This window comes from Actinia tenebrosa, unplaced genomic scaffold (assembly GCF_029948245.1).
Source record: "Actinia tenebrosa isolate PJP-AT-01 unplaced genomic scaffold, QUT_ActTen_1.0 PGA_scaffold0__85_contigs__length_37466705, whole genome shotgun sequence".
In the NCBI taxonomy this organism is placed as follows: domain Eukaryota; kingdom Metazoa; phylum Cnidaria; class Anthozoa; order Actiniaria; family Actiniidae; genus Actinia; species Actinia tenebrosa.
In genome coordinates, this window is record NW_028292569.1 from 19,290,065 (window position 1) to 19,316,403 (window position 26,339).

Here is a 26,339-nt window from a genome sequence, read left to right on the forward strand (position 1 = left end):
GTAGGGTAAGGTAACCATCTGTGAGTAAAAGACTTGTTTTTGCTACCCAAAGTATTTTGAAATATTGTTAGTGCATTAAGCATTCATAAACTTTGTGTAAACTCATTTACTCATTTCTTTGAAAAAGGACGATGGGAATGCGGGAAACTTCTATTGTAACCGGCCTCTTCTCGCACTAAGCAACTCAACGCTTTCTAAACTCAGTGTTAGCAGAGTTAAGCTTAGAGGTTCTCTCTAATAAGATCAATAACAATATGGCATGATTATATAACAAGTTTATTACATCATTGAAAAACACTAGCTTTAGAATAGTCTAGTAAGCAAAATTTTAACTATTCGGATAAATTCTTTTTGTATTGACGGCCTTGAAGTACATACAATAGAATTTCATGTCGACTTATTTACAGGTGTATTGTATATATACAAGTCATTCAATAATGCATTTCTTCTACTTATTTTATTTCAATGTCAACATTGTAAAATTGGTCTGTTTTAGAGTTATGTACCAAGAACGGACGCGTTAATGCATAATATCTAAGACTCGAAGACTCGCGTTTCAGTAAATATTTTCCGATATTTACTTTGCCTTCGGCGAATAATGGACCTATCCCGAATTCACTTGACTGACCATGAATCAATGGTTTCAAGTTGAGACTGGGCTTGATTATTTTGTTCATCAAGTTCAACCTCGACTTGAAACCATTGTTTTGTGGTCAGTCAAGGGAATTCGGGATAGGTCTATAGACCAGTTTCGAATTCCAAATTACCGCTGTGTTCCTTGATTACAGACTCATTTGCACAGGGTTAGCCTCGCATCAGTGTTTAAATATTCACAAATACCAACGGTAAAGTAAAGAATGCACAATTTCAACAATACAAACACTTTGAAACTCGACGGACCTTGACTGGAACACGAGAATATTCTGCACAAACTCGAGGCTAACCCTGTGCAAATGAGTCTGTAATCAAGGAACACAGCGGTAATTTGGAATTCGAAAGGGGTCTATTGTTAAATAGTCATCAAAACATTCGAATGTGACGTCATCACGTATGATGAGCGCGCGCGCGAAACCATTGCGAATGAGGTCAAGAAAGAAGTGTTAAGTTAAAAGCACGAGCAGTAGCTGTAGTTTTTAATGCTGTTTTGTAATATTTCCTTGCAGCGTTGGCTTGACGCGAACGGTTACATTTCAAGATGACAATAATACTCACATCAAGTTCGGCGAAATTTTTCAGTAAAGTCGTTCATGGTAGTGATCGAACGATACATGATGTAAGCAAAACTCAAAGTAATGCCCATGTAATTCAAAACATCCCAAATACAGAGATGGAGGACTTTTACTAGTGAGCATAGTATCCAAGAGTATCCAAGCCACTATACTGTGTAAGGTAAGCTTGTGGCCTCGTATTTTACTCACAAAAGTTGAATGGTTTACTCTCACTCAAAATGTTTTTAAACGTTAAAACTTTTGTTTAAATTCAGTCAAAAAGTTTTTTAATTGAACACGCTTTGTTTCCTTAAATCCTTGTTTGACTACTCATTTTCCTTTTGCCGGGACACAACTCATATATCTGCATCAAGACTTTCGCGATACTGCGCTAAGCGCATGCTAGCTCAAGGGATCAAGAAGGGGGACCATGGGTTGTAAAACTGAATTGCTGTATTTTAATCGTATAGTTCCTTATCAAGCACAATTTTAATTAAATATTCAAGAGCAAGTAGCGTTAAGCTAATTCCAAATAGTAAAATATACTAAAATATAGCAACTTTTACAATCCATGATCCCACTTTTTGACCTATTGAGAGTGCGCTTAGAGCAGTGTAGCGCAGAACTTTTGATGGATGTATAAGCCTTTCCACTCTGACATAATTGCCGGTGACGCCATTGTCCAAACTTCTAGCAAAAGACAAGCATGAAATATTTGGATTCAAAATTACAGTGCACCAGTACTAACTTACGTGGGGCTTTTTTGTTTAAATGCTTTTGGATTTATTATTATCTATTTTTCAGTGCTGCAAATTTTTATGTTAAACTGCATGGCTGCTTTGTGACTATATTCTCAAAATTCTTCAAATTCGATCGAACAAAAAGCAAAAGCAAAATTTAAGATGTCTCTAAATACGAAATTCTCTTTGTTTTCTTGCTCGAAATGCAGCTTATGCTGAAACGGCGAGGAAAAACCTGGTAAACGATTAGGAAAATTAGGAAATTTAGGTACAAAACTGTACGAACAAGTGAAAACTGCGTGATCATAACTGAGATGAGTTTAAATTTCCTTGAGCCAACAGGGCTTTGAATAGGATATATGCTAAGCATGAATAGAAACTAAACACAGATCAGTTAGACTAAAAAGAAAACCTTTTCAAATATTCCAGAATACGAAATACAGATAGCAGAAGCGCCAACATTCTCGTTAGGTGGCTGTGTATAGTGATTTCTCCAGAAAAAAGTTCGATACCAACAAGCAGTGTTCACGGCAGCTTCCTCAAGGGTGTTATGTCAATATTTCTAAATATTTGTGTGTTTTCATTTTTGACCTTTAAAAAGCTTGTTTGAACAGATAACCCTGCCTAACGAAAACTGCTTGTTATACTGTTGTTATCTTCTACCTCTGTGATGACGACTATGCTGCGTTGATTCTTTCTTCTCGTTTTTTTTAGACACAATTTCAGGAGACCAAGGGCTTTGATTCTGAGCTTTTGACAAATTTTCCGTGCTTCTATCTTTTTCATTTTGAAGTTCCTCCTCTACTAGTTCTTCGACGAATGATTCGTTGACGTTTCCAAGTTCTGTATCCATAGTTACCGTTAACGTTGGTTTCACGAATCGAACCGAATGTTTAATGGAGCGTTTTACGGGAGTGCCAGGGCGAGCAAGGCCATTTGATTTATCTTTCTTTTCTCTTTCTTCCACAGCAGCCATTGCTCTGTCTATATCGTCCAACCCAAACTCCTCACACTCGTTATGTATAATTCTATTTTCTTCATAAGCAGGGCATGACATATCTAAAATATTTTCTGAAATATCTGAATGGGAAACAGTTAAGGTATTACCATAGTGTGAAGGGCTTTTAGGTGGAGTGTCTATTGTGGTGGTTTGCGTGCTGGTAAAGCTTTTCTTCCTGTCCTCAGGAGGTGATTCTTTATCTTCTGTCAAATCTTCGCTACTTCTTGATCGCACTGGCAAGGACATTCTAGGCACTATACCTCCTGCGTACAATGATGAACGCGCTCTTCGGGCCCTGGGAAACAAACATATTGGAGTTTAATATCTAAAGCCGGGTATTTTAAACGTCAAACACCGTTAGTAAGTGACATCACATCACCTCACCTCACCTCACCTCACCTCACCTCACCTCACCTCACCTCACCTCACCTCACCTCACCTCACCTCACCTCACCTCACCTCACCTCACCTCACCTCACCTCACCTCACCTCACATCACATCACATCACATCACATCACATCAGGTCATGCCCCACCGGACATGTGATGCCATTTTATATGTTGTCACCACCACATGCGATCAGTGTCATGTCATAATCAGGTTACATCACGTGACGTCGTTGCACATGTCCCTTCATGTTAAGTCATGTCATGCCCTGTGCTGTCAAGTCATCTCATAATATTAAATGTCTTCATTTTTTCCTTTACCTTCTATTGTTGCTAATAATTTTCGATTCATCGCTGTTTAAACCGTTCATTTCCGAATGAAGCTTAGTCTCTGTGTCTGGTACCTCTGCCTCATTATCGATGCTGACATCATCACTCCTGCGAGCCGATTGGGCCATTAGAAAGTTATTCATACCAATCATCGCTCGCTTTTCCTTTTTCGGCAGCTTCATCTTAGCTTGCGCATGTGAATAATAAAGTGAAAAGTTGTTGCCGATGATAGAGATGGGCAACGCTGTAATGATAATGGATGTTGCAGCACACAAGCTTCCAAAGATTCTCCCGCCAAGGGTAATTGGTGCCAAATCGCCATATCCTACAGTAGTTATGGAAATGATAGCCCACCAGAATCCTTTTGGAATCGAGTTAAATTTGTCGGGTTGTTTATCCCTTTCACATATGTAAGCAACACTGGCAAATATGACGACTGGAATGAGTACCAGAAGTGTTAGCAGCAGTAGCTCACGACTGCTTGCTATCATTGTTTGTTTGAAAATTTGAAAACCAAGATTCAGCCTGAAAAAACGAAACAATCTAAATAGCCTGCAGGCAGCAAGAATGTCGTACTGGAGAGAAGGGTCGTCGTATGGGTATGTATCATAATTATCGATGATCCTCACAAATACTGGAAGGATTGCAACAAAGTCCACCCAATTCATAGGGTCTGTAAGAAAATGTCGTTTACTTGGGCAAGCTGCTAGGCGAATCAAAAATTCCAATGTGAACCAAATTCCACAGATAGCTTCCAGAATGGTTAGAGATAGCTTTGCATTTCTGTCGTTTTTGATCTCAGGGAGTGTTTGCAATACGTAGACTATCACAGAAATGATGATAAAGCTAAGTGACAGGCCAAACAGGACCTACAAAAAACATTATATGTTAATTACGCTGAACAAAAGACTGTTGCAAATGGTCTATCACCAATCCTGCGCTCTGATTGGCTGAGCTACTATGAGTGGTTTACCGGTGATACACCACTAGTATAGCTGATGGTCAAATTGTAATAGCTGATGGTCAAATTTTCCTCTTTTACTCCAACGAGGGACTAGCGTCCGGAACGTCAGTAAGTTTTTTCATCTTTTTACGGCGTAAAATTTACCCTTTTATTATTACTGTTTCATTAGAAACACCAGCTCACACTAGTTTTTAGCTAGTTATCTCTTTGGTCTAATTGTTAGTGCAGAAACAGCCGCGACTTAATTCTATTTAACTTTCAATTATTTCGCATTGGCAATAAAACCTGAATTATCGCGTAGCCACAGTTCTCTTCACAAACCTAAACGCGTTGTTATAAAGAACCTTCATAGAAATGTTCCAAATACTAAAAATGTTATTTCCTATATTAAAAGTAAAAAATAAAATTCAATAAAAGAGAGGATAGCACTTCTTAACACTTCAAAATTTGAAGGCCCATTTGAAGCGTTGATAGCTTTGGATTTAGTCTGTCAATTCGTAATTGAAAAGTATGAACTTTGTTCAACGCATAGTATATATCTTTAAATGAACAATACTTTTAACAACATTATTTCTTTAATTTATCATTTCCTTGGGTTGCTCTGCGCTCTATAGTTATATCCTCTCTTCTTTCGATTCCTCCATCTTGACCACAGACTAAAAATATTAAATTATTATTACTCTCTTTGGGAGAAATATATGCTGCTTTATTATTTAGAAGAGACAAATTTAAAATGAATTCTGGTCAAATATTACTCGTTTGATTCACCAGCTTCGCAGCGGTAATCGTAAACACTGGCGGCAGTACGATAGCACGATACTTCAGCTGCTGTTGACAGCATCAGTGAATATAACAAAATAAGAAAGAACGAACATGAAGAATCAAAATATTTTTAAAATTTCTTAAACAAGTCGAAAATGATCATGTTGCACTTGCGGTACAACCTGTCTGAGCCATATTTTGATCAAAGAAATGACTAGTTCTTTCTGTTGGTAGGAAGTTTCCATAGCGACACCAAAATCAACACATGCTTCACTGTGTTCACAATGTTTACTTTCTTTGTCCGAATTCAAATTTAACTAATGTAAATGAAGCATATTTCATTCGAGAAATCTTAGATAAACCTTATGATATGTATACGTCCGTCTTTTTTAACATTAACCTGAACCTTTTGAAACTAGTGTATAGCCACTTGAGTATTGGATTCTGGATTGACATCACGGTAACAAAACTGACATGTTACTTTTTGAAATGAGCTGAATCATTCTTAGGAAATACACGTATAAATGCCTTTTTCTCTGTGCATTCTTATCCGTTGGCAGTTTAAAATCAGCTTTGGTAATGACTAGTAATAGTAGAACCGGGGGGAAACGATATATTTAGATAATTACAATTAAAGACATGTTGCAATCGATTGAACATGATTCAGAGATATTATCAGTATCATTTGTACGAAAAATGAAACCATCCATGAATGCCAAAAAAAGAAAGACCGCAAACATTTTACGACCTGAAAATTCTTTTTCTTGGCATTCAATTTGCATCCAGAATATCAGTCTTAAAAAAGCACTAGTCCTCCGTTCACATGCTATCCCTTTTAATTAATTCCATAGTTCATTCGATCGTTTCTTCATTCGTTCGGTTATTTGTTTCTCCATTCGTTCGTTTGTTCGTTTGCACGTCTGTTTGGTTGGTTGGATGGTTGATGTCTTCATAAAAATATTTACGGGGGAAAGCGCTAACGCTTATTTCGAATATCATTAGATGCTCGTTTATTCTCCATCCCAAAATTCCTCTTATACACCTTGACCGAAGTTATATGCCAAGAAAATTTTCATTGTCAACAAGACTAAGATTATGTGCTAACAAATGAAATATTCAAATAAATAACAGGTTTGGATCGGAGTTCGTTCAAAGCGCGGCTAGCTAGTAATACTTTCAGAAACAGATAAAAAAGAGATAATTTAATTCAAAATTAAAAGTGACCAACTGTTCCCACTTAACAACTCGAACTTAGTTTGTTTTTCTCGCTTATCAACTTTTCAAGCCTATATTTATCGTTAACAAGAAATTCGAAAACTTTCCCAAGTTTGTTTGTTTTAAAATCAAGCTTGTTCTCCCATTTTTTCGTAGTTTTTATTTTTCTTTATTTTTTTAAACTTATCCTTATAATTAGCCTTGAAAAACTAAGCTTTTGTTTTGAATCTAAATTGGAATTTGAAACTGTTTTGCTCTGCCTTTCTTCATAATTTTTCACTCAGCCTCTATATCTTTAAATATGAATCTACGTTAGTTACGCTCACTAGATGTGCCTGTGGAAGCCTATTAATTGCCAACGTCATTAGAGAGAGAAAGAGAGAGAGAGAGAGAAAGACATTTCATAAACTTTAAAATTGCCTTCCATATTTTTTATGATGTCTCAGTTTTGAGTTTTTTGAATAAATAAACATTTCAAACAATGAAAGAGTATATCTATCAGTTTTCCTTAGCGGTCATATGATATTAGGCTAGTTCCTAGGCTATAATTCCCGCTTTTCAACTAACTTATTGAAATGTTTAAATCTGTTAAAGTTAGTGTCATAGTGTTGCTTAAATCTTTAGGTCCTTCCTTTTCTTCTCTTTTTCATTTTTTATTTTTTTATTTCTATTTTTTATTTTTTATTTTTCATGTAAAGTCTGCCGATTACTAACACTTTAACGGACCGTGATGGCAAAAGCCGAACTAAACAAAAAGAGCTAGAAAATTACGGTGAGCTTTCAATTGTGTCATAGATGAATTATATACACATCCCTCTTCGATACAGATAAGTATTAAGCTAAAGCTCTTACCATGGCCATCCTAGAAGCACGATGATTTTCAAACATGGACCAAATTTTTGGTTTGTACTTTTGCCACTTGGAAAGTTGATCAATATCATGAATCCTTCCTCTCGAGTCATAATCTTCGTCACTTTCACTATCCGACATATCAACTCCTTCAAACGCCTTCAAACTTTCCTGCGCTTCTCTGTGCTGGGTGTAGAAAGACCAACAACATGGTTCCATCTGTTTCTCGTCGATTCCCCAGTAAGATAACTCTTTTTCGAATAGCGGCCCACAGACATCGTGAGGGGCATGCAATTTCCCTGTTCTGTAGAAATTCATTATTTGAGCAAAAACGCCAGGGTGACGGTCGAAAAAGAATTCGTTTTTATCTGGATCAAAATCTGGATTGTTTGCCAGGTTTTCTACCGACCAAGCCAGTCTAGTATCAGGATAATTCCGTAAAGTGCTTCGAAAAGTTTCATGGCGTACGCCACCACAGTTCAAGATGATACGGTCCTGTCTTCTGATGTTAACTAATCCTTCCTCCGTGTCCGGCGTCATTTCTTGTTCAAAACTTACGGTGATTATATTTCTTCAGCCTCTTGCATGAAGATATTATTATAGCTTTGGTCTGGCTTATTTATTGCCATTTGACTTTCCTGTTAAGGCTATTTTCTCATCATGTCGCTCCTGTCTCGACTGACTTACAGTATCTGTATGTGAGTAGGAAAACAAAATAGTTGTCTCTAAATCTAAATATACTCGTTTAAGAATCAGAGAAAAATAACGAAGACAAAATCCTAAAATATCAGAATTATTCGAAGGTCTATTCTAGCGATAGCAGTCAAGCACAGTAAAGTTTGCCGTACTCAGCCGTCAGTTGTGTTGAATGTGTTTTTTTGTGGTTGCTCGGGGCATCTGGATACATAGAGGGATGGACTTGCCATTTGAATTGAATATTATGCATGCAGCTCTCGCTCTCATTCCACCTGCCAGTCTATCCATATTCATGAACAAGAAAACTGACTAATAATTTGACTCAAAACCGTACGACGGTTTTCTTATATGAAACTGCAAATTTTGGCTTTAAAGAAGCTGTCAATACGTTCTCCAATCGGAAGCTCAAAAAAGTTATTTTCTCGTCATTAATTGAAAGCGCTGCATGTTGATTGGACGTCCATTGACACATTTAAATTTGCCAATAGATTATTCTCATGGAAATACCCTATGTAAATTTGCATTTGGAAACGTTTACAATTCTATCAACCTGAATCCACCCTCAAAGCGGGGGAAAACAACGTGAAAACCTTCTTAATCAGTTTTCTCTGAAAGACAAAGCCTACGGAAAAGGAATATCATTACAAATATGTTTTGTTCATGTAGTATCGAATTCTAGAAAAAACAATTTCAACATTATATTTTGGGGTTGCATTAATTATTCAGCTTGCTCCTCAACTTCATGATCTCGATTCGATTATGAATTCATGACGGAACTGTAGATGTGGGTAAAAAAAACTTTTTCGTTTGTACTTCAGAGTTTTAGAAGGGTCAAAATCAATAGTAGCCCTCCATAGTTTTGGAAGAGTGATAATGTTGGTAGGCCATGGGGAGCTGTTTGATTTGTGAGTAAACTAATTCTATCTATACATGAACCGTTAAAACAACAACATTTATAGAATATACATGGTTATATGATAAATAAAGATTTCTTTCCTCTGAAAAAAGAAATGCTAATATTTACCAAATGATCGAAACAATGCTACACAAATTTATCAACGTGAATTGACAAAATGCTTTCATTTTGTTACCAAGGTAACCTGGCGCTTGCTGTTGTTTTGTCATGACTACCACAGCAGCTTGCATATGTATTGAGTGTTATTTTATAAAGGTGATCTAGATGATGATATATAAGTCACATTTCCCGTTTCTTGAAATATTTTTCATAATTCCACTGTGTACGACATTCAAACCTTAGTCGTTGGTTCTATTTCAGTCAATGAGCTAATTAAAAAATCGTGAGCAGATTTTCATGTAATGTTCTCTTATTAAACATAGATGATGCCTTAAACTGATAAATGTTAAAATCTCAAGTGGAACCACTATAATTTTTTAGCTTTAATTTCATAAACATTATACTGAAGACGCCATCTATGATCAATAAGAGAACATTCAATGGAAATATATAAGCGATTCGTGTATCTTTTATCATAAAAAATTAAATAACAAGTCTACGGTTTCCAGCGCGCGCTGCTCCGTACGATTAGTATAGGAAATCGCACGACCTCGAGTACAATTTGGAATTCATAGAAACGAGGAGTGATATCAAAGTTTTCAAAATTGGACGAGCCTTTAGCCGAGTTCAATTTGAGAACTTTCAAAACATCACGAGTACATTATAAATTCCGAATTGTTCGAGAAGATTGTGCGATTTTTTGTTGTTTATAATACACTCAAAAAATTGAGCGACTTAATTGGGAATTTGGGATTCAATCGTACTCCTCTTGTTCAATCAGAATCGAGTAATTTTGTAGAGTGTATTATACAAGTCATTCTATGTGTCGGTCCTTTTTTTGTTTTTAGCTGTCAGCCAATCAGATTGCTAGAATATTCTCTGATGAAAATAGACTGTATTTGTATCGAGTTAATACGCTATATTTCCTGTATCTCCCAAACATCTCATTTGCTTTGATTATTATATAAGGCCAGGGTATAAATGGCTTTGTGTAATGAATGAGTTTGATACATCTGTCCCTTCATAGACGTCTAACCGTTTACCAGTTGCACGAATTCATTTAAAGTAAATCTAGAATATTGGACTGCAGTAGAAATCCTTTTTAGTAGAACATTGTTTATTTTGTCATTCGCAATAGAACCTAGCTTTTCGAGTTCCAAATTACCGCTGTTTTTCTTGATTACAGACTCATTTACTCAGGCTTAGCCTCCATTTTGTGAAGAATATTCACGTGTTCCAGTCAAGGTCCGTCAAATTTCAAAGTGATTCTATTGCTGAAGTTGTGCATTCTTTACTTTACCGTTGGTAGTTGCGAGTAATTAGAGAGTGATTCGAGCCTGAGTAAATGAGTCTGTAATCAAGAAACACAGCGGTAATTTGGAACTCGAAACTGGACTATTCCCCCTTGAAAAACTAAAAATTACCCAAGAAGAAGTAAAGAACCACCGAGAACAATTTAATATCAAAGTATGTATAGACAGCACAGTTACATTGTTTGAGCTGCCTGTGATTCACTGATTGATTTTGAAAAACAGGAAATACATTCTCGCACACAGACCCTACTTTATTTCACTGAAAATCGTTGCCTACCTAAATAAACTTGTTAAACATCTGAGACAAAATAGCTTTTTAAAGTGAAAGACAAGGTCTTCATACAATATATCTTTCAACAATACAAATTTCAGATCATTTGTATAATCATACTACTGGCTCGAAATAAACAGTTAAATATTTGGTGCAATTTTATATTTCATTCAATATTTAAATAAATTATCGATAGAAAGATATAAAATTATTGAATGAAAGTCTTCTTTTGTTTGCCGATGGCACCCCTCAAAGTTGTACATTTTTTTTGAAAACAACCGAATTGTTAAAGATTTACAATGCTAAATAAAGGTCGTTGTAATATTTGCTCTCCGGATTATATTTCATCCAGCATTAAAATCAATTAAGCTTATCTATAGAAATATTGAAAGTTTTGAGAAAAATTCATTGATTTGTCGATAAAAATTCTTGTCAAAATCTCTAATATATTATCGTTTGCTAAAAAACACACACTTGACTTCTAGTAGAACACTTCTTGATCTACCTTTGACTATATGTTTTTTTAAGTTAAAAAAAAAAAAATTGTTGTTGGTCTATAATTTGTCCTAAAGATATTTTTCCTTTGCATTTGAGAGCCGCATTTGCGAGTAGTTTTTCTTTGACATCAAGCGGGATCCCTGTGTTGTGTACTAGGACGTACAGACGGAAGTGACGTCAGCCAAGCCATGAAAAATCAACTCGATGGTTTACCATTTTTAGCTCGTGGAGAGCTATCGAGGTGGCTAGATTTCGCATTTTTCGGATAACGCTTCTCAGCCAATCGTTTTGGTAATTCCCGTAACCATGGAATCCATTGTATTCGCCAAGTGACGTCACTGGAAGAATCCACGCACGTTGTTTGCAGAGGAAGCCATTTTGGATTTTCGACCACTTCATAATCAGCAGCATATTTTGAGCATTCTTAGTTTATTTTATGCTCTTTTTGTTGGACCTTGAGATATGAGATTGTCGTATTTGTCATAGTTGGAAGAAGAATCCGAAACAGCCTGGTTTTTCATATATTGGATCGATTAGACTCGGTCCAGATAATCTCAATCGTAGAAAAATTTCGTAACCAGATGTCGGATAAGAAAGGATTGTAGCCAATCAGAAGCAAATAATTCAATTGATAAAGACAACAGTTTGTTTGCACAAAACGTAACTCCCACTACATGTATCGCCTTACTCGGGTCACAATACCCTTAATGAAATGAGTCACCAACTGTCATATCATTTTAGTTCATTGGTACTCAAAAAGCTTCACGAGCTTACCAATTTACCATGGGTTATCTTTGATTTCTTAAGTATGGTGCTCCGCTCGCGCGGGCCTTCGGCCCGCGCGGGAACTACGCTACAAACAACTTTTTAAAAGTTTTTTTAAGAAAACGCGAGTTAGCCTTCATTGTTTTGATTTTCAAAACTCGCCGGCACTTTTCGCTGCTATAGTGACCTATAAATAATATATATAAATCTACGTTGTTTATAGAGGATAATAATTAACAGTAATTCAACTGATAAACTAACTTCTCCACTCTCTGCTCGTGCACGTCTCTAGTTTTAGACCACTAGTATCTCGGCCAATCAGAGCACAGGATCCGTGATCGACCATTGGCCGTTTTAGAATGTGAAAAATGGAGACGATTTATCTCCTCATTCAATAAAATATGGCTTATTTTTGACAACTTTCCATGTTTATCTTGTGCGCGCGTTTTTACCATAAAACGGGTGAACTTCCAGTATTCTGACGGCTAAACGAAGTCCGTAACCAGCCCCACTTTTTATTTGTTTATCTTACTTCTAGTATGATGTACATACTCTTTCACCATACAAAATTAAAAATAAAATCTAGCGATAGGATCTTATGCCCATGAACGTCCTAAAAGAAAGAAATAGAAGATAAGGAATATTAATGGCGGCCCAAAATCAGGCCCAGTTCCTGTAGATATTATAGATAAGCCTATACGTTCTGAAGTTGAGTCGGAACTTGTGTTATATATGATTTAGTAATTAAACTTAGAAGGATTTATTATTTTATTCATTTCCACTTGATGTTCGAAAAGTCATTTCTTCTAGGCATGCGCAATCTCATAAGATATTACAGGAAAATACATTTTTAGACAGCAATAGTTTTTGTTTATTAAGTTATGCGCATGCGTAGTATCATAACTACTGACATGCGCATCTGCTTTTGTGTGAAAATCACCTACTAAGAGGTATCTACAAGAACAGGCCTGGTTTAAAAATCGGGAAAAAAAAAACAATATATGCCAAATACTTAAGTTTTTTTCTAAAATAGATATTATTATGGGATACATTCTCCTTTTGATAAATGATGCCGCTTCCGGTATAGCTGATTTGAAAAGTCGTTTTTACTCATATAATGATAAATGTTTGTTTGCTACAAAGTTATTAAAAATTGTTAATGAAAGTGTTTTGGGTTCGAGACTAAAGAAGATGCCCAAGATCAATTGACTGATGTGACAGACTTCAAAATGAAGCGGCATCTCTCTGACCTCCGGTGGTAAAAAATGAAATTAGCCCCTTTTAACTATGATGGGTATTATTAAGCCGCACGCATACAGTTAACGACAATACCCAAATATAATAGAACATAGCTAATAAAAACCATTCAGAAGCGAATGTGTGGGCAGCAAACACGATTTTTTGCCTTTTTCTCCCCTGTTTGATATCGTGCTCTGCCTAGAAAGAAATACCATGGCGTACAAGGGGCGAAAAGCACGATCAATAAAGACGCACGATCTCACGTGAACTAGAGATATTAGAAAACTATCTGGAAAAGATGCTTTATACTATCCAAAGATCTATTGATTCTTTTTTGCTGTAACTGATGAACAGCGAATGAAATTTAATATTTTATTGGACTATTCGCTCCCTTACCCGCACGCTAAAACCAGTTATAAGTATATTCACTTGCAAAACTAGTTTTTTTTTGGACTTTTAAATTGCGCGGCGCTTTGATTTCAAACAAGCAATCTTTAGGTGCAAGAAGGAAAACGTGTTTTACTACATGATTTTTTCCGTTAACCCAGCCTACGAGAAAGATAGCAGACGAGACGTGAGTGCAACTTGGAGCTCAACCAAATCACGGCTCATTCCTCTTCTGTCTCGCATATCACCAAAGCATTTAACGAAAAGGTTGCAGATGTTGAAAGTTCTACAAACTCTCCAATTTATGGCAGTAATTGATGTACCTTCAAAGAAAGTGGTTTAGATGAGTAGCTACGAAGAAATAAAAAGATTAAATCGCAAAGGAATATTTGACGAGACCTAGTACGAGGGCCGTCTTGTTCCGTCACAGGCCTGCCGGCTAGGATTACGTTTATATTCATTTTACTTCTCATTTTTCTGTTCAGAGGTTATTGCATTCTCGCTCCGGCATTTACTGTGTTGACGGCTCTCGCTCGTTCAATGTTCCGGGAAAAGCGAATAGAACCTCTGGAGCCCAGGGTACAAGGTTCAAAACCTCAAGTCAATTTGCCTTCGTTTCAATGTGTTTAGTTTTCTAATGTTAAATCAAGGAAGACTGGCCCAAATGCTATAGAAACTTTTATTGATTTAATTTAAAGAAAATACAAGTTCAAAACAAAGAGTTATTTGCTTTTCATATTATTATGTAATAAAATCGAGTAGGTTATCTTTAACAGTTCTGAGACCGGTATATTCCATAAATAGGCTCGCTATATCATGCTAGATCGTATATCGATTACCACATTTTTGTTATCTTGATTTACAACTAGTGTACCTCTCTACAGGCCTCCTTTGTCGTTTGGTATATCTGACGAACTCTAGGAGGGACCAAATAACTGGACATACGAGTAACACAAGAGCAAACAAAGCTGGGATTCGTGTCATAGGTGGTTTTATGAACGGGAAGTCCCCATAAGGTTCTTAATTTCTGTTGGGCTTGGTGACTGTTCCGTTTAAGAAGATGGAACTGATCACCTATAAGGTCTTGCATCTGGTTCCTTGCAGACGTTGGAGAGACTGCACCCAAATGCTGAGAAAGAGGAACACCTTTTTCCTCGGTCCTCCAGTAGTCGTGGTCTTTGTTATCGTACGTATCCACTATGTAGCACTTCTAAAATAAATAAGTAAAACGTTAATGAAAAAATTGCGTTTTCACTTAGCTTCTTGCTTTTGCGAGTTTCAAATTCCAAGTTGGAATCTCTAAAATAAAGTAAAACAAAGATAAAAAAGAAAAACCAGAATTTCTAACTATTTCTAACTAAATGGGGTCCGCAGCCCCATTGGCCGCTCTTAAATCCTCCCCTTGCGACCTCTGCCTTGCGACTAGCCTACTGTGCAGCCGCTGTGAGGCCTTTCGGGTTCCCGTCAGTCCCCGGAAGCGCCTCACAGCGCCAGCGCAGGAGAAACTTGCAACAAGCTTTGATTCAAACCTAGGGACAGTTAGTTGATTCCGATTCCGACGCTTTTTCTGATTTTCACTTTGTGTAAGCAGTTTTAGAGGAAATGAAGGCGGAACCCTCAGTATATTTCTAGCTGCGTTGTTATTTAGTTAACCCATCATTACCTCTTAGTATAGAACTAACCTTGAACCAACATGACATGTCGAAGTTAAAAGGACTAGCAGCAGACAAAGTAGCTTTTCCATCTGTTGAATATTCAAGTACACAGGATTTGCCGTCCGCAAGCTGAAGAAGCAGTCCAGAATGGGATAAATAGCACCCACCAGTTGTCGAAAGGTTGACACGACGATGTACCACAGCAACGTTTCTGATTGGTTGGTTTGATGGACATTTCCCTAAAGAATTGAAAAGAGAATGTAAAAGTTTAAGTTTAGATCTTAATGATGACACTTTTTTAGAATATTACGTTCTACAGGGGACATTTTACTAATTAAATCAATTATGCGAATATATATAGGCAACTGATTAAATAGAAAAATGTTGTCGTCGACCAAATCAAGCCTACAGCTGAATATAACGTGCGCACTATCACGCTCGTTTGTCGATCTGGACTGCTTGCAGATATAAATTGAATTTGAACAAAAAACTCTGTCTCCATTTATTAAATTCACTTGTGTGAAAAATACTAAAAAAAAATATTCGCCTCAGGTTCAGTGAATATCAGGTGAATATAGCGTAAGTTGTGACCAATGAGCGCGCTGGATTTATTATATTCACTTGTGTAAAAATACTAAATATATATGTGCGCTGAAAATTTTCAAGGGTTACAGAGAGAAGGGGGTTGGATTTAGAACGGAATCTAACTAAGGTAATATTCATTCGAATTGTTTGTTCTATTACTACTCCAGATTCGGGTGCACAGTAATTGGCTTACCACAGTTGTTGCGGTTAACCTGCCTTACATTAATTTCGTTTTGTTCATTTTTACATAGTGTTACAATATTAGTTATATGTTTAAATAGCAAAGCTCTTCCCTGCTAGCAGAGCCTATTTTCCTTTTGTTTTGGTGGAGTGAGAAAAAAGACTCTGCCGATGTAGGACGTTATACTTTATGTGTTCTTTCCTATTCTACTACGAGGGTTTTCTCCGGGTTCTCCGGTTTGCGTACTACATGTACCCGGTTAAAAGCCGGCTTTAAAACTGGTTTCATTCGTCCTCCCTCCTCCACGCATAAAAGAAGGGAGAGAAAGAGGAGAGACTCTGCTAGGAGGGAACAAAGCTAGTAAAATAAGTAAAACTGGTTATGAGCTGTTCTCGTAGATTGGCAGTGACTGTATAGTGGCTGTCAGGGACACCTTAAGATTGTGCTTTCAGTTCACGATGCCGTTGAGCTGCGCCAAGTTAACATTAGACATAACTGACTTACCTGCCATGGAATACTGAATCACCAACCCAAAGGTGACGAAAAATAGAAACATCTTCATCGTAATTGAACGAAGGTATAAAGATCAGGACAGAAAACTAGAATAGTACTGGTAACTACTACTGATGTGGGTACTGTTACAGCTGTAGTCAATCAAGTAAAGTGTGTAGAGCTTGTCGGTAGTTGCGACTGCCTGAATAGCCCTTATTTATACTATACATTATCAAACATATTTATTCGTAATTTCCGCTTAGTAATTTCACAAACAAACACTCTAATAGATCAACGTCCGAAATCGAAAGCAAATTATGACTTTTCATCGATACCATTTCAAGTATTTGAATTTCCTCTTCAAACAGCATATATATATAGAGCTATTAACAAGCAGTTTTTTCTCAAGAAACTCACTCAAAAAGGACAGACGTAGTTTAAGAACATCCATGATTAAATCAAAAACTTCCGTTTTACATCACACTACAAACATATACACATCAAATTAAAACCAACTAGTCAACTACTGAATCCAAACAAACTAACTTAGACTGACTTCCTAGTTTACATGGGGGCGGTGTTACCAAAGTAGTTGTTATCTTTGCTAATTTGTTTTAATGACGTACTCAGGCAAAGGAGCAGATGCACATCCTTTAATGGTTTATGAAGGAAAGTAAATGTTAAGTAAATATATGTTATCTGCCTTTTCAGCACAACTAGTTGTCGAATGATAAGGCGAAAGCTTCAATCCTTTTCCTGTTTTAAGAGGCTAGAACAGAGTCAAACATCAATTCCGTCGATTCACTCACATCAACTGTCAAGATAATGAGGTTCTGTCTCAAGCATGATACAACAAATGAACTTTTTTCAGTTAAATGAACCAGAAAGCACTTTAACCTTAGCCTTAATATCAAATATCAATTCCGGCTTTACTTACTCAACTTCAATGACCTTATCATAACTCATCAATTAAGGACAAGCGGGACACCTAAAGGACAAATTGATTTCCTTTATAGGCTCTTACGGATGTTCCCTTTGAAGGTCTTTGTATAGTTTACTGCCTCAGCCCAGTATAGTGACAAGAGTTGCATGAATAAGCATCGAATTACCTTCTGTAACATACACCTATTCCAAAAAAACGTTCGGTCGTCGGTCGGATATCTGAAATCTGAGACCGAGAAGGGGCTGTCGGGTGTCCGTTTTATTTAGCCACTTTAGAAACAAGCAAGAGACTGGGGCGAGTTTTGAATTTTAAAAGCTTTGTCATCTGATAAAGCGTCTCAATATTACGGTAATTAAGTGAAATTTGAATACTTTTCGTATTTTAAAAAGTGTGAAAAAATTACAAAGAATGTATGGCTTAAGGAGATGACCGAGTATCCCTTGTTACCATACACTCTTTGTAAATTTTCGGCACTTTTGAAAGCCAATAATTCTGGTCACATCCAATTATGTTAGATTTGCCAGAGTTACAAATCTTCACATGCTTTTCCTAATAAGATTTTCCTTATAAGATAATAAGATTCAAAACTCGTCCCAGTCTCCTGCTCGTTATTAAAGAGGCCAAGTACACGTAGTTTTAAACAAGTTAATATCTAAATATGCATCTGCACTGGCGAATAATTTGGCAAAGTATATTTTGAATTTTTAACGAGAAAACACTCAGTCCCCACGATTCCATTTTTGAGCAAAAAATTGCAAAACACTTTTGTTGAAATAAAAATATTACGTATGTGAAGGGGGAGGGGGCCATGCTGTTTTCTTCATTCAGCTAGCAAATGGTATCCCAGTTATAGCTGACTCTGCGCAAGGCTCCTCTGTTCATCGGTAAAGTCGAAACAGACCCGGAGATCCTGAGGGTCGAGGTCTATATAAGCACACTAAAATCACATAGATTTCAAGGAAGTTATTTATTTCATCATTCAAGGAGTAAAAGCCATTGATTAGTAGCCCGCAGTATACTGGTTGCGGATCAATATGCTACTAGCTTTATATATTTAGCAACTATTCCACGAAGTCTCCTGACCGAGTTGGCTATTTTATTTGTGTTTGTTTTTGCCCGCAGGCTGCTGCTAGACAATAGGACTCCTTCGAGGTACATTGCACCAATTTCCAACCCCGTTAACTCCCCATACCCATCCCACAATCAACCCAAGAAATCATAAGTAAAAGCCAGACACTGAGGGTGGTCACTGCCAGGGTTTCTTTACGCCCTCGGTGGTTCTTTTACGTCCCTCCGTTGCAGGTTGAGACCGCCATTTAACGTGGTCATCCGCGCCACGTGTAGGTCAACCATTTGTAGTTTTTATAGGCAGCTTCTTCTACTCAGTTATTTTAAGACCCCGAGTGTTGGTTCGACCGAAGCTTTAACCTCGACCTCCCGTACGAAAGTCCGATGCTCAACAAACTGAGTCAACCGGGTAAAGATCATGTACGACGAGAGTGAGTTGGGTAATTGTTTTAATGCATAGTCAACCAATGAATTGTGCGGATATAACACTTTTTTATTTAATTCATAAAAAAATATTTCCAAAAACCTGACGATAGTTGCACCGCGATGTTCTAGTTTAGCCATCTTAGTTCTGAATTTATCAATAATAATCAACAATCATTTTTTGAAGGCGATGTGATTATCGGTGATTGTTATATAGTTACGAAATTTTCCGATATAACGAACACTCTCACTGGTTGAAAGATGACTACGTGACACTAGCTAAATGTATCCCGACGGGGAAATAAGTAATTTATAAAGTGTCCAAATAAACCGTCTCAAATTCTTTAGTAATTTGAAATGTCAGTGAGCCGGTCTATCTACTTAGTTCATCCGTGCCACTATCTTCAGTAGTGCTTAATACCTTAGTAGATACACTAACATTACCCAGTCTTCTTTTTTCTTGTTTTTCGAGAAGCTCCGTGAGTCTCTTTGTATCATTGGCAATTTTTCTTTCAAGTTCTGAAATTTCCCGCTTAATTTCTTCTTCCGTGGGTGTAGAAGGCCTTTCGCACTTGCCTTTTACTGTACTAGCTAACAAATCAGGTGAATCACATCCTGAAGGAGCAGCTGCAGGTGATCTCGATCTCACAGTTCTTCTTCTTGGTCGCCTTGATACTCGAGAAGGAGATCGCGATTTGCGATATCGACTATCATGTGAGTGTTTTCGACGAAACTTTTTCGACCTAGTGTTGTGGTAATCTTGAAGTGACTTCGATCGTGAGAGTGATGAGCATTCTAGATCACTCGAAGAACGTCGCTTCCATTTCTTAATACTTTTAGGTGTATGGTTTTCTTCTTTTACCTGACTTACACTAGGAGAGCTTGTCTCCTCACTCGAGACTACAATGTCAGAATGGCTTTCTGCAGCTGATTCCCAAGAAGATATCGTAATAGCATTTGAACCGGTAGTGGTACTGTCACTTTTATTTGAACAGCGTTTACCTTTACCTTTAAGTTGATGGCTCAATTTCTGAAAATCAGAAATATTTTGATTTGGCGAAGAAAAAGTTCTATGAATTGTAACTTCCTGATGTAAAAGGCTCTCTGCACTAGTGGAGTCATCAGTGAGTGGATGCGGTTCACTTGTAAGCGGAGGAGACCAGCTCCTATTAGAAAATAACGTTGATCCAGAAAGACCAGAAGGTCCTGGGGAACTCGTCGAGGGAGATAAAGGTAATGTACCAAACTCGTCTGGCGAATCCCAACCTACAACAATAATATGCACATCATTTTTAAAGTGCTACTCTGACGAAAATCGCTCAAACTTGGATTCAGCTGAAACTTCCTAAGAATACTCTTTAAAGGTCCAATAATCACTGTATGAAGTGTTTTCTCGATATTCAGTACGAAAGTATGATATTATTACGATTATTTTTTGGAGTCTGTGACGTCATACACTCAACATCAAACATTGCTACATATATTTCTTTGTATATAAATCCTTAATTCATTTTATTCCTATGAAGCCCAAAGGGTGGCTAATGTGCTTATTTCACATTACTTGTGACTATAATTTATATTTTGGGGTGTTTGGGTATTTCTTTCTCCTTTTACTACTGATATTTTGATCATAAACTACAAAGAAAAGTATGGAGCGATGTTCGATGTTGAGTGTATGACGTCACAGACTCCAAAAAATAATCGTAAAAATATCATACTTTCGTACTGAATATCGAGAAAACACTTCATACAGAGATTATTGGACCTTTAAAGAGTATTCTTAGGAAGTTTCAGCTGAATCCAAGTTTGAGCGATTTTCGTCATAGTAGCACTTTAAACTCAATTCCACTCAAAAAACTATAAACGTATTTCAATAACTCAAGACTAAAAACGCAATCTAAACTAAACTTTATAGAACTGAACTGAAGTCAAACTTTTAAGTTAAAACCACTGAAACTGACACAAAATTGTGTAACACCGTTTATCAATAGTCGCACGTGTGCTTGCCTTCTAATTGTTCAGTGTTTGTTGTGCGTGAGTATGTGTGTTCTTTCATCGGGCAGTAGAACGTACGATAGCACATCTTTGCAAACTCACTGCAGGATCAACAAAACTTACCTGTGATGCTGGTATTTACAATGAACGGAGTTGCAGATGAGTCTTGATTGCCATTTGTTCGTAGACACTCGTACTGAGCCCGCTCATCGTAAGTAGGCATGTCGTAGGGGGAACGGGCAAAGCTCAAAAACTCGTGTGCAAAGTGATGAGTGTTCTCAAAGAGGAAGGGATAAAGTTGCTGGATGAATTCCTCTGACACAATCTCCAGTCTAAACAAAAACACATTAGGACTGAGTTATTAGAAAACAACAACTGTAAATGTCCTTAATTGGCGCGAAAGTTCACATCAAATCGACAGAAGCTCACTCCCTAGAACGAGGCAATGGGAGATCCATTTGGCTGCACAAGGCTTTTTTCACATCCCGACCACATCGAAAAATGTGGAATTCTCCCTATTGCTCCTTAGGGTTTCCTTACCCCATCACACGATGCATCTTGCAAGCGTTTTACCAGTACGCCATCCTGACTCCCCTTATACTTCTTAGGGTTCCCTTACCCCATCAAGCCACTCCAAAGCACAGGGCACTAACAAAGCAGCATATTTTTTGAATTAGCAAGCAGGATTTTTATTACTCACCTTGTTATAAGAGTCATAATCAGCTGCACGAGGAAGTCCACATGTCTATGATCCTCATCCAGTAAGCAGCTTAACTCACGTGTTAACCAGGGAACCAGGCGATGCGTACAAGCAGGGTTATCATGAAAAAACTGTGGTGCTAATAATAATAAAAAATTGCAGGATTAGCTTACAGTCACTCCTCAAACCTCCTTAGATCAGTTTTCGTATGAAACCCCTACCCTACCCTACCGTGCTCACGGCACGAACACGGTCATGACACGGCAAGGCATACTCCAGACCAATCACATTGCACGAGAATTTACTCTCCTCCAATCAAATACCCAGAACACAGCACAAATACGGTTCGGACATGGTCACGCCAGAGTCATGGCACTGCTAGACCAAGCACATGCATTAACGCGAGAAAAAAATCCGCCAATTGAAATTCTAGAAAACACGGTCACTGCACGGCACGCTTAACCCACTGAACTTTTCACAGTCATGCGAAAACCGCTCTATTACATACCGTATTCACTACTATTAATGCTGCTGCTACTGTTGTTGTTGTTGTTGTTGTTATGATTATGATTATGATAACACTGTATGATTATGAATATGATTATAATTATAATGATAATTATTATTATCATTATCATTTTTAAGTACTTACAAGTGTCTCTGAATCTTGCACGACCCCTTTGTGTTACCTTCTGGACCCAAAGATTATTGGCATAAATTGATCTGGTAAAGTATAAAATAGAGATCATATTTAGTTCACAGGGTAACCAATATTAATATATTTATATATTTAAGATTTAAATCACTTGTATTTTCTGCAATCTGATTGGCTCTCAGTAGTGTGATTTAACCATAAATCACACCATTTTGAGTTTTAAATAGTACTGTTTTGAAAAGCCAATTAAAAATATTAATAATTCATGAAGGAAACACAATAGAAATCATGACCATGAAGGAGGTTTTATATCAGATATAGAATCATCTTCATTTGCATAAACTTTAACTTGGATTTTCTCTTTCAAACTTGGTTCATTTCATAAAAAATTCAGTACAATATGAGAACTTACAAAATAAAGTTTTTTAAGCCGTTTAATAAACTCGCAGATCGTGTTTTATCAGGTCTAAAACCACTCCTCGGCTGCGCCTCATGTTTTATACCTGATAAAACACTCCTGCTCGTTTATTAAACAGTACTTAAAATGAAGAAAACATAGCATTTGACCAATCAGATCACAGAAAAAAACAAGTCAAAAAAAAAAAAAACACATAAGAAAAATTGTAGGGGATTTTTTTAGGTGAAAATCAGTTCTTTTACTAAAATGTTAATTAAAATTAAAGTATTAATTCAGTATTATTGCAAGAGATTTCAAAATAGGTATAAATAATTGGTAATTAAACTTTGTTTCATGCAATTTTGATCTGAAATCAAACTTGTTATTACTCCCCCTACTCCGTCATACAATTTTGTAATGTCACTCCTTTGATTTCAGACAATAATATTACACTCCACTCAGTTCAATTACCATAATATTTCAAATGCAATTACTTTCGCTTTTTCTTTGCTTCAGCTTGTTTCTTCCTGGCAAATGAAATCCTTCTCTCCCTTCTGTGTGTCCTCCATTCCCTCAAATTTGAAGACCTAGCAGCATTATCTTGTTGAGAACGATGTGCATTATCATCCACAGTTATAATATGACCCATACTCCTAACACCAATACTTTTCTGTTTTGAATGCTGTCTTTGAGCAGGAAGCCTATGCTAAAAGCAAAGGAAAAGGATATATATAAGACCCATGTCAAATCCTGCTGTACAATATAAAATGCTCACCAAAAATTTAAAATTTGAAATGAGGCCAAACAAAAAAATAAGTGTGTTTCCTGTTGCATGAAAAAAATCATTGGCGTCAGAGGGTTAGATTTTTTTTACTGATACAACAGTGGAAATGAGCTTACTGGGAACCCTGTCGGGCATTTGGGAATGAAAAAAATATTAGGGTGGGCAAAAATCGGCAAGAAAATTAGGGTTGGTCACACAACAGGAAACACACTTATTTTTTTGTTTGGTCTAAAAGTGGCATTGATGAGTCTGAGAGCATTGTCAGGCAGCATTTTTAAAAACAACAGCATTAACATAAAGCGTTGGGTGTTGTGGAAAGAAAGAAATATTTTGTCAAATTATTGCCAGACACCATTACTGTGCAAAATAAGAATTAATTTTGTTCACAGTCACTGTTGTTATCTAAAATTTTATGGTAATAACTTTATTTTTAAATTAATTCATAATAATTATTGTATCATAATTTAAAATTTATATGCAACTTGTATGCAATTTGTATGCAAGTTTTATATGCAAGTTATTTCACTACTCCAGGTTCAAGTTCTCTGTTGCTCAGCGTTAGCCTCAAATGTGCATAAATAGTCAGCCTGGAGAGGAAAATATGTATTGTTGGGGTGCATTTAATGCTATAGCTGTGATATTAGTTGATGAGCTTCTCTTGTTAGATCATGCAACCAACACGGTGGCAGTTTCATTGTTATTTATGTTTTGAGGGTTTTTGAGTCATGTGTCATGTCGTGTTACATCATTACCACAGGCAATACTAATACTAAATAATATATTTCATACTATAAATGCTAACCTGAGCAACTACAGTAGGAATAACCTTGCATAAATTAACAGCAAAAAAACTCACCAACTCATATTCCATCATGGATTTAACGGAATGTATAATAGATGAAAAGCTCGCTTTACATAATGGACATGTTCTAACAATCTCAGACCACTGTAGGATACAGTAGAAACAGAATGCATTTATATAATGTTAAGGAGGATCACAGGAAAAGAAAATGCTGCTATCTCTAAATCATTTCTTGAATTTTGATGCACCAAACATCTACAGTACTACAGGATCTAGTTTTCAAAGTAATTGCATTAAAAAAAAAATTACAAATTCATTGTAAAAAAAAGTTTTGAACCAACATTTTTCTGAACACACAAAACAAACATGTGCAAACAACTGCACGTCCTAACAAAGTGCAAGGAAAAATAAGATATTCTGGGTAGAACGTCTTCCAGATTATAAAACAACTACTACTGGTAAAATGTCATCTGATAGCTTTCTGCCACTGTCTCTGTTAAAGCCCATTTTCGTTGTTGCCATTTACCCTCAGCTTGTTACATGTAGATTTGTTTTACACTTACCACTAATAATTTGTAAACCTGATGATGAGCCATTGGCTTAAAAGCTTGGCAATAATGTAAAAATTTATCCTAGGTAATTTTAGTCAAAGAAACATGGGAAGCACTGGTGGCGTGCGCTGCTAATGCGCCGCCTCTCACCAATGTGGCCCGAGTTCGAGTCCTGCCAATCTCGATGTCGTATGTGAGTAGAGTTGTTTGTTGGTTCTCTCCTGTGCTTCAAGGGTTTTCCTCCGGGTCCTCAGGTTTTCCTCCCTCCTCCCTCCCTCCTCAAAAATCAACTTCTAAATTCTAATTCGATCTCTGGGCTTTCACTTAATTTGGAGCCTAGCTCTGTTGTGATTGTCCCATGCTGTGATACAACAGCGAATAGCTTTGTAGATTTTAACATTTATTTTGCAAATGTACATAAAAATGACTCTTAAAACTAAAACTGTGTTTTCCCACTCCCAAGCCAAAAAATATTGAGTATGGGCCTAGTTAGTTGTAATGTTCTGCATGTCCCCAAGACTTTAGTAGTATAATTTAGGTGTAGATTCTATTCAGCAATAATCTTACATTCTATTGATTAAAAAAAGGATATGAAAACATTGATCCAAAAAGGACTTGTTGTCAAATTTTCCAAGGCATATCGAACAAGTGACATCTCTTGGACTATTGCATCTGGTGTCGGCTTTGGATTGGGGATCACAGTCATACTCGTTGTTTATACTACCCTCTCCTTCTTCTGTCATTACTAAAGACTTCCCAACCCCAGACATATGCTTTTCCTCCTTCTTCTCTACCTCTTCATCACCACTTTCAATTTTTATAAGAGGCTGAATATGTTTGTCTTGCTTCTTCACACATATGATTTGAACTTCATCATCACTAATTATTTCACATGCCAGTTTTTCCATTTCTGGTAACTGTGACTGGCTTGTGTCTGAACGACTTATCTCAACAATATCATTATCTAAGTCATCCATTGATGTAATAGACTGTTCCATATTCATTATACAAGATACCATAGACTGAAATGAAATAAACCACAGATTATTAGAATATAGAATATAGATAAGTTATAGTGTTTGGGAACGAGGTTATTCCGGGCGAAAACCGACCTCGCTGGGAACAAACAAACAAGAATTGTTAACAAGGGAGCAAACAAATAAACTTAATTTCCACTTCTTGCCACTTCAAATAAGCTTATCTTTCGCTATGCTCTCTGTAAGATATTTTAATGCGAAGCTCTTCTGAGATTATTGCGAAGCTCTTTTCAAAAGAACTTCGCTGGACAAACATTCATAATATAACATTTAATAAAGACAATAACGAAGATAAGAATCAGGATTAGAAGCCATATATTGATATGTTAAAAACAAAAGGTAAATGAAACTGAAAAAACATTGAAGGTACCTGAAATAATTCGACTCTCTCTTTGCCTCAACACATCATGACGATGGTGTTGTTTGCTGACT

At 36.7% G+C, this 26,339-nt stretch overlaps 3 protein-coding genes across 3 annotated transcripts; all 3 read right to left on the minus strand.

Moving 5' to 3' along the window:
• Positions 1-260: 260 nt before the first annotated feature.
• LOC116307515 (potassium voltage-gated channel protein Shaw) lies at positions 261-8,355 on the minus strand. Its single transcript, XM_031717787.2, has 3 exons — positions 7,459-8,355; positions 3,657-4,534; positions 261-3,243 (listed from the first exon to the last, which is right to left on the minus strand). The coding sequence occupies exons 1-3, from the start codon at positions 7,993-7,995 to the stop codon at positions 2,601-2,603; spliced, it is 2,058 nt and encodes a 685-aa protein (XP_031573647.2). The 5' UTR covers positions 7,996-8,355; the 3' UTR covers positions 261-2,600.
• Positions 8,356-14,304: 5,949 nt separating this feature from the next.
• On the minus strand, positions 14,305-16,743 carry LOC116307508 (uncharacterized). The gene is made up of 3 exons (XM_031717781.2): positions 16,565-16,743; positions 15,322-15,533; positions 14,305-14,849 (listed from the first exon to the last, which is right to left on the minus strand). Exons 1-3 carry the CDS (start codon positions 16,620-16,622, stop codon positions 14,505-14,507), a joined length of 615 nt encoding a protein of 204 aa, XP_031573641.1. The 5' UTR covers positions 16,623-16,743; the 3' UTR covers positions 14,305-14,504.
• Positions 16,744-18,447: 1,704 nt separating this feature from the next.
• LOC116307514 (uncharacterized) lies at positions 18,448-26,336 on the minus strand. Its single transcript, XM_089034641.1, has 8 exons — positions 26,278-26,336; positions 25,461-25,892; positions 24,374-24,490; positions 23,228-23,439; positions 22,334-22,404; positions 21,682-21,820; positions 21,105-21,313; positions 18,448-20,252 (listed from the first exon to the last, which is right to left on the minus strand). The coding sequence occupies exons 2-8, from the start codon at positions 25,887-25,889 to the stop codon at positions 19,360-19,362; spliced, it is 2,070 nt and encodes a 689-aa protein (XP_088890767.1). The 5' UTR covers positions 25,890-25,892; positions 26,278-26,336; the 3' UTR covers positions 18,448-19,359.
• Positions 26,337-26,339: the final 3 nt, after the last annotated feature.

Bases quoted from the DNA above. Each gene is read 5' to 3' on its own strand.
- LOC116307515 (XM_031717787.2), bottom strand. From the start codon at position 7,995: ATGACGCCGGACACGGAGGAAGGATTAGTTAACATCAGAAGACAGGAC. The intron at 4,535-7,458 runs GTAAGAGCTTTA...TGTTTTTTGTAG, and splicing joins GTGCTTCTAGGATGGCCATG to GTCCTGTTTGGCCTGTCACT. The intron at 3,244-3,656 runs GTAAAGGAAAAA...TTTGTTTCCCAG, and splicing joins ATTATTAGCAACAATAGAAG to GGCCCGAAGAGCGCGTTCAT.
- LOC116307508 (XM_031717781.2), bottom strand. From the start codon at position 16,622: ATGAAGATGTTTCTATTTTTCGTCACCTTTGGGTTGGTGATTCAGTAT. The intron at 15,534-16,564 runs GTAAGTCAGTTA...TCAATTCTTTAG, and splicing joins GATTCAGTATTCCATGGCAG to GGAAATGTCCATCAAACCAA. The intron at 14,850-15,321 runs GTTAGTTCTATA...TATTTATTTTAG, and splicing joins ACATGTCATGTTGGTTCAAG to AAGTGCTACATAGTGGATAC.
- LOC116307514 (XM_089034641.1), bottom strand. From the start codon at position 25,889: ATGGTATCTTGTATAATGAATATGGAACAGTCTATTACATCAATGGAT. The intron at 24,491-25,460 runs ATCCTTTTTTTA...CATTATATAAAT, and splicing joins TTTTGGATCAATGTTTTCAT to GCATTCTGTTTCTACTGTAT. The intron at 21,821-22,333 runs GTAAGTACTTAA...TATTATTATTAG, and splicing joins TGCAAGATTCAGAGACACTT to CACCACAGTTTTTTCATGAT.